The 7,935-nt window shown below is 37.5% G+C and overlaps 1 protein-coding gene across 1 annotated transcript in view; it reads left to right on the top strand.

The window, feature by feature from the left end:
* The window catches only part of LOC102306744 (proline-serine-threonine phosphatase-interacting protein 1), a 9,481-nt gene extending 1,778 nt beyond the window's left edge, over window positions 1-7,703 (top strand). Inside the window, exons 4-15 of the mRNA XM_042225887.1 lie at window positions 491-525; window positions 614-720; window positions 1,222-1,284; window positions 1,519-1,611; window positions 1,986-2,031; window positions 2,222-2,301; window positions 2,957-3,055; window positions 3,771-3,867; window positions 4,082-4,178; window positions 5,701-5,789; window positions 6,451-6,566; window positions 6,724-7,703. Coding sequence (XP_042081821.1) covers window positions 491-525; window positions 614-720; window positions 1,222-1,284; window positions 1,519-1,611; window positions 1,986-2,031; window positions 2,222-2,301; window positions 2,957-3,055; window positions 3,771-3,867; window positions 4,082-4,178; window positions 5,701-5,789; window positions 6,451-6,566; window positions 6,724-6,855 — 1,054 coding nt within the window. The 3' untranslated portion in view covers window positions 6,856-7,703. The remainder of the gene's footprint in view (window positions 1-490; window positions 526-613; window positions 721-1,221; window positions 1,285-1,518; window positions 1,612-1,985; window positions 2,032-2,221; window positions 2,302-2,956; window positions 3,056-3,770; window positions 3,868-4,081; window positions 4,179-5,700; window positions 5,790-6,450; window positions 6,567-6,723) is intronic.
* Window positions 7,704-7,935: the final 232 nt, after the last annotated feature.

Raw genomic sequence — 7,935 nt, 5'->3', positions numbered from 1 at the left:
GTGTGTGTGTGTGTGTGTGTGTGTGTGTGTGTGTGTGTGTGTGTGTGTGGTAAGCCCCTCGCTCAGTGTACAGTAGGTCATAACTTGTCAGTTTCCTGTTCCCTGCTAACTCAGACATCTGTACTGAACTCAATATATTCTAAGAGCCACAAAAAGGAAACAATGAGCCTCCAATAAAAGAATCATCTAAGTGCAGAAAAACCAAATAAATCTTTTTCTTTTTTCTTTTCTTTTCTTCTTTAAAAAACAAAACAAAAAATAAAACAAAACTAGGGCACAAAGTCTGCATGTTAAGGTTTGGGTGTCCTCACGGTCTTGGCAGCTGGTTAAACAATTAAACACAGTGCAGAGTTCTAGCAATGAAATTGTACTCAGCTGCTATTTTGCTTACAATTTTGCTTTAAAAATGTTAATCTGCCTCTTTGTGAAAGAAACACAAAGTGCAAGCATGGTGAATAATTTTGATTATGAATGTGTGTTGTTTTTCCAGCACTTTGAGGGCATCATTCGAACAACTAAAAACTCGTAAGTCCATGTGCTGTGTAAAGTTACACCCATATATGTGTCAAATGTCAAATGGTTCACTGTGCCATGTCGATGTTTTTTGTTGCAGAAATTGAGAACATCGGAAACTTTCACATCCAACTATCTGATATATTGAAAGAGGAGGTGAAAAAGATTGAGAGTTTCAGAGAACGTCAGAAAGAGCAGAGGAAGAAGGTATTTGGGAAATGTGTGTTGCTTAACAACTGACTTATTAAATAACCCCCCCCCCCCCCCCCCCCCCCCCCCCCCCCCCCCCCCCCCCCCCCCCCCCACCCAAAATGGTTAAGGTGTGAATACTCTGAGGATAATATAATTCTTTATTACTTTTAGTATTGCACAAGTCATTAGAATAATATTGTAACTAATGGCTGTTTCCTGTTTGGAAAACACTGTGTTACGTAAGTGTTGACTTAATCCTGCAACCATTTAAATCACTTTACAGACACTGAGTGCAATGCTGTGATAGCAGCTGATAAGGGGAAACCTATAGTTTCAAAAATCAAACGATTCAAGACTTGAGTAAAGACTAATTCAGTCTTTATCAAAGTGACATCAAGACTTTTATCACATTAACAGTAAAAATCCAGGTCTTTTATTCATCAATGAACAATAACTGCAAGTATCGGGTTTGCATTGAAGCAACATATGCAAGTAATTTCAACCTTTTGTCTTTAGTTTGAAAGCATCATGGAGAAGGTCCAAAAGAAAAAAGTTTCATTCTTCAAGAAGACCATGGAGGTAGGAGACACTTCCACTCCTATCATTTATCACTAACACATGGAATCAGCGTGATTTAGAAATAAACATGAAAACTTAACCACATAAAGGTTGTTTAATTTATGTTCAAGCAAGCACAAAAAATAGAAGTCAGATTTTAAAAAAAATAATAATAATTGCATCACTTACAAAAAGTGTTCTTCCTGTTGCTTTGTCGGAAATAGAACTAATAACTTTTGTTTCTCTTTTTCTTAGTCTAAGAAGAACTATGAGGTGAAGTGCAAGGAGGCCGATGAGGCAGAGCAGGGGGCTGAGAAAACAAATGCTACGTCCAAAAACCCTGAAAAGGTCAAATAAGTGCATGAGCTACCTCGCTAAAAGACAAATGTTTTTATAAGCAACAAAATACAAACTTTTAGATTATTTGAGAAATTCACCACAAAATATGCAAATGCCCACTGTCAGTTCTATTTATGAACTACAAGTTTCCAGCTGTCAGCGGTGCAGTCTTTATGATGGGACTTTTCTGCAGTTGTGCAACAGTTTGCAAGGCGGAACTAAAGTGTGTTTGTGTGCTGGTGTGAGATGTTTTCTTTTCTTCTTCTATCTCTTTCAAGACCATTCCCTATACAACCTATTTATATATCAGTCTCTCTGACTGGTGTTAAAATGGTTACATAACTCACTGAACGTGGCTTCCTGTGCACCGATTTCATTCACAGGTACGTCACAAGATAAAGCAATGCAGGCAGGCGGCCAATGATGCTGGTATGCCTTCACATTATATTTTTAACTTGCATGCATTTTTAGTATATTGCATTCATTGTCCACTTTTTTTGAGAAGATTTCATGGAAAAATAAATTAGGAGAGTGGAAAACAGTGCGGCGGTCATTGTTATGTTCTTTACCAGTGTTTCATTTGTTAACTGTAACTATTAACTATGCTCTATTCTCACAGAGAAGGTGTATTTTAACAACATTGTTCAACTAGAAGCTGTTCGCCAGGACTGGGAGGGGACACACAAAAGTACATGCGAGGTACTGCAGAATATTTTTTCGTTAACTGCTTTCTAATCATGTCTCTATTCAAAATAATGGCATTTAACCACAGAAATAGCTTCACACCACAACCCCTATAACTGTGAAAACCTTCCTGGCAGCGACCATTTGCGGAAGTACATTTCATCTTGTGCTGAGAGAGCCACAAATGGAAAAACATACAACCATGCAGAAACACACTTAATCACACAAAAGTTCTGCTTTATTTTTTTCGAACGACAGCCTCTTTGTGTTGACTTTTCTGTCACTAGTGGACACACACACACACACACACACACACACACACACACACACACACACACACACGGCACCTCTTGGTGGCGCCCCTGTAAGTAAGAAGAGAAAAAAGAAACTATAATGAGCTTTGTATATGTTAAGGCAATTCAACCCTATGTCACGGCAAATATCACGTTTTGCTGTGATACTGAGTTGATCATTACCCAACAGGGTATCATTTCAAAATGCGTAACAAACACACAGGTTCACTGTGCCCATTTTGCCTCTCTGAAACGTGAAATGGGCACGCATGCAGAAGTTGCATTACTGCAACCCAGTATCATGGCAAATCTTGAAATAGTACATAGTACAATAATACATTGTTGGTAATAACACAGAATTCATTTGATAATTATAGGTGTTCCAACAGTTGGAGGGAAATCGCATCAGCATGCTCAGGTGTGCTCTCTGGGACCACTGCAATCATTTCTCCATGCAATGTGTCAAAGATGATGAGGTGAGGTAGTTTTCCCTTTATTTAATATTTAAACAGAATAAAAATGTCAAGAAGAATAAAAATGCAAATTTCTATTCTTAAATCAAGTATAAGTACATTGTCTTGCTGGATAAACCTAAAAAAAAAGTTTTCTTAAAAAACAAAATGAAACATGCAAGTTCGTAACAGTTACAAAAAAACTGATTTAAAAATTTTATTCCCAAATGTTCTTTTAATGAGAATTTATCAACCAGAATTGTAATAATAGTGCAGTTTTCACTCTTTGTCGTTCTTCTGATCACATTTTAGTTCAATGAGGCTTTAATTTTCAAATCTTAAGTGTGCTTAAGTTGAATGTCAGACCACAGCTATGGCCTGCTACTGGATAAACTAATGGATTGTGACTTAAAGCATGTTAGTAGGCTCATGTAGCCTTGACTTCTTCTTGAAAGTTATTACAATCACTTGGCCGATAGTTTTATGGGCTCCGTACTTGCCACTTTCTTAACCATTCTAAATATAAATACCTGGCAGACAGAAAAAGTGTGTCTTCCAGGATTTACGAATCTAAGATTTTGTAAGAGCTGGTGAGCAGCATTGGTTGATTGTATATAAACCCAAACCGGGATCTTTTCATAAACCTAATTAACTATCAATTATGCATAAACCTAAATGAAAAGTGAAAGTAATATAATAGTAATATAAAATGTACTGAATTCCTCCTTTTTAAAACCAGTCTTACGAGGAGGTGAGGAAATTTCTGGAACAGTGTGACATTACCAAAGACAACAACTCTTTCATAGAAATGAAAGGCACTGGATTGAAGCCACCAGGTGAGCTTTCACAATTTGTATTTACTGGAAAGATGGTTGTTTTGTTTCCTTTACTTATAAGTACAAAGTTGAAGTGAGAAAAGTTCCTCTACAAAATAACAGGATATAAAGAGTGCAGCTCAGCTTCTTGACTTTTTCTTTCAATTGACAGACAGGCAAAAAGTATCACTTGGCCTCATTTCTCAAATGAGCAGGTTCTCTTTTCGTCTTGCAGAGCCCATAGTGTTTGAAAGCTATTACAAGACGGGGACAGTCAGGGACAACAATGGCCAAGCTCATTCTGTAGGAGGAGAAGAAGATCCCTCAAAGAGGTGAGACAGAATTAAAATCTTCTTCTTCCTAGCAGTTCATATCCCGCGATGCAGGGTCCGATGTTTTGCATGCCTTCCTCCAATTCTCCCTATCCAGGGCGTCTTCTGGTGTAACATTCGCAGCCTTCATATCATTTTTGATTCGGTCCATCCATCACTTTTTTGGTCTTCCTCGTGGCCTGTTGCCACCTAGATCTAATTGCTGTGCTGTCTTGTCTTTGCGATGGAGTTCTTATCGCTACAGGCAACATGGCTGTACCATTGGAGCCGCGCCTCTCTTGTCCGTGATCGGTGTCACTCCCCATCGTTTCCTGACATCTACGTTCCTCGCTCGGTCTAGTCATGTGAGACTCAAAGGCCACCTCAGCATCTTCATCTCCATGGTGTGAAGGGCTTGTTCGTGCTTGGTCATCGCTGGCCAGCACTCTGACCCGTAGAGTGCCATTGGGCGCACGATCGTCTTATAAACTTTCACCTTAAGATAGATTGGCATTCTCTTGTCGGATAAGACTCCACTGATCTGACGCCACTTCATCCACGCTGCGTTGACACGGAGTCTAGCGTCTGGTAGAGTTTTGCAGTCCGAGGTGACAAGGGACTCGAGGTACTTGAATTGGGCAACTTTAGTCAGTGGCTCGCCGTCAATAGTGATGGTACTGTTAGTCTGGGGGCCGCATTCAAGGTATTCAGTCTTCTTGATGTTCAGGTGCATGCTGTTTTTGGAGAGCCGATCTTTCCACACTTGTGTTCGGGTTCGCAGGGCTAGGCAGAATTAAAATGGGAAAAAGAAATCCAGGTGAGGCCCCCACTTATATCACTGAGCTTCTGCAACCCTACTCTCCAAACCGGATCCTTAGATTCACTGATAGTGGTCTTCTAACCATTCCACGGACCCATCTGAAAACAAAGGGGGATCGCGCTTTTCAAACCTTGGCTCCAATATTGTGGAACAGTTTACCTCCCCCACTACGCAACATCAACCCTTTAGCTACTTTTAAAACAAAGCTCAAAACACATCTGTTTAGACAGGCATTTAGGTAATATTCATGTGTAGCAAACTGTGTTATTGGATGTGCTATTATACTGTGTTTTACTGTTTCAATTGATATGCTTTTATACCTTTTTTATACCATTTTTATTGTTTCATTTGATATGCTTTTATTCCAATGTGAAGTACTTTGAAATAACTTCCTGTTTTAAAAAGCGCTATATAAATACATTTTACTTACTTACTTACTAATTCCAGAGGAGACCTGCTTCAACAGTGTTTATAACATACTATATACTATACTATAGTGTATATAATATACTATATAATATACTTTAGTTCATTTAATGTATATAATATACTTTGTACTCTGCAAACTAAACACAAACCATGTCCTGAAAATATTCTCTTTGTTAATCATCATCTTTATCTTCATCGTTTGTTGTTATTTTTTAATGTTACAAATTTGGGCCTTTGCTCGGTGAATTCACAAAAGTAAACATTTGTATCTTAAATATCTTTCTTGATCTAAAGGTGTTCTGATCCCCTGCTTGGAAGGTCTCTGAACATTGGCATGGACAGTCCACTCAGCCCACGATCTACACTGTCATCCATTGGAGAATGTAAGTACTGCAACCACTCACTCAGTTATATTGTTAAACTGTAGGAAAGACCTAAATCTTCAATATTTTGTTGGTTCTGCTATATTTTATGAATTACATATATAGAGAGTTGGTCTTTCTATTCATATATTGGAGGCTAGAGCAGTCAATTAATTTGAAACATTTCACTATATGAATCAGAGATAAAAAATAATATTCTAATATTATATCAAGAAAGTACACTTCAAAAGTAAGAAAGAACTTTAAATTTGCTATAGTGGACTTGATGAGAGGCCAATCTCTTCTCCAATGAGTCATGTATGTGCCAAATGTGTAAAACTGTATAGACTGTTGGTTTTGAACAGTAACACATCACAGGCCCTGTTGGTCTCTTAATGTATTTGCATGCATACACACTGCAATTATAAAACATGGGGCTAGAAAAAGTATTATATGTAGTCATGGGTCAAACACATAGGTGTGTGAATTTGTTGGTTTTTGTGCTATTTAAAGTTGGACTCTGTGGGTGGATGTGGGTGGCTACCTTTGCCCTTAGTGTGAGAAGCTGCACTTTGAAAATCTTTGTTGTGGAGCTTAAAATACATAACAGATTAATAAATTTATTTATTTTATTTTTTTTACATTTTGTGTTTGCAATTTCTGACATTTAATTCTGCTTTAGTTCAGCTTTCAGATGACGGATATGCACCCCTTCCATGCATTCACCAAGAAGTGCCACTGTCCACGGGTCCACCTGATGAAATCTTCTATGTTGTGCTTTATCAATACACTGCAAAGGTGATTTGCATGATTATTTTAAAATCTACAGCAAGAAAGTGAACACTGAGCAAGATGATCGAGAAAGAAAAGAAGAAAGTAGACGATATTAGCGGTACTGTATTTAAGGGATATTTTCCTGTAATTAAGATGTGCTTTCTTTACATCGACTGATCAGGAAGAAGATGAGCTATCTGTGAGCCGAGGAGATGTAGTTCGAGTGCTGGACCAAGAACAAAATGGGTGGTGGACGGTGGAGAGGAATGGGTTTAGTGGACTGGTGCCAGGAAATTATCTAGGCAAAATTTAAACATGTACGCAAATACAGTAATTTTCTTTATATCTCAGGAGAAATTCAATTTATTTATAGTAATTTCATGAAAAAGAACTGTAAATCCAATTCTTGCCTGCCCCTTTACCTTAAAACAGTAGTTCACAAAATGTGGGCGGGCTATTTCACTGATAATATGCAACTTTATTTAAGTAAAATGCTATGTGCATCATTTTTTATCGTTAATATAATTAATCAAATTAAATACTGTGGGGGGTGGGGGGTTTATAGCTTATGATATAGAGCATGCCAAAAAAAGAACTTTGAGAACCACTGCCTTACAATGAGTTTTATCATAAAATGCAATAATTTATGTTATTGGTATCTGATTTTTGCCCAAACACACTGTGATTGTGTAAACACAATTGTGCCCCCACAACATGCGTGGTATACACAGAACAACAGTTGCAAATGCAAGAAAGTAGACACAAAGAATGTCAACACATCAAAACAGATGTCTCATATGCTTAAAAACTTGCGCGCTTGCAAAGACACACACCAAAGCGAACACATGCCACACACAATACAGCCTACAAACACACACATTTTTGCCAGGCTTTTTTTTCCCAAGTGATCTTACAATACTGGCTAACATGAAAAACTAACCAAAAACCTGAACTAAAAAAGATAATTTAGCAAGCAGTAGACTACCTAATCAATTAATGCAAGCTAAAGGACATGCATTCACCAGCTTATATCAGCCCGATTGTTTAAACTGGTTTGGATAATCAGTATAGCTATACTGTTTATCTCATCTTTAGTTCCTATACTTGTAATATATGACTAAAGAATGGTTAGCCATCTACTTTAGAAAACCAATGAAGAATTTTAAAATTCTCTTCATTCAGTCAAGTTACCATGTTTTCAACATGAATCTGTATATTACTAATAGTAGCAAACTAGTACTGCACCAGTACATTCTAAGCACTGTAACATCACATACTTTTTTTATTAAAATTTGAACTTAAATGACTTGTGATAAGATGGATCATCTTATTCATCTCAAATGACAAGAAAACAGAATGAGTACCATGTGTAAACCACCAGTGACTGCTAAGT

This window comes from Haplochromis burtoni, unplaced genomic scaffold (assembly GCF_018398535.1).
Source record: "Haplochromis burtoni strain Fernald_Lab_line unplaced genomic scaffold, NCSU_Asbu1 Contig_187, whole genome shotgun sequence".
Taxonomy (NCBI): domain Eukaryota; kingdom Metazoa; phylum Chordata; class Actinopteri; order Cichliformes; family Cichlidae; genus Haplochromis; species Haplochromis burtoni.
Note: the sequence above shows the minus strand (reverse complement) of the source record. Positions and strands in the feature narration are given on the sequence as shown.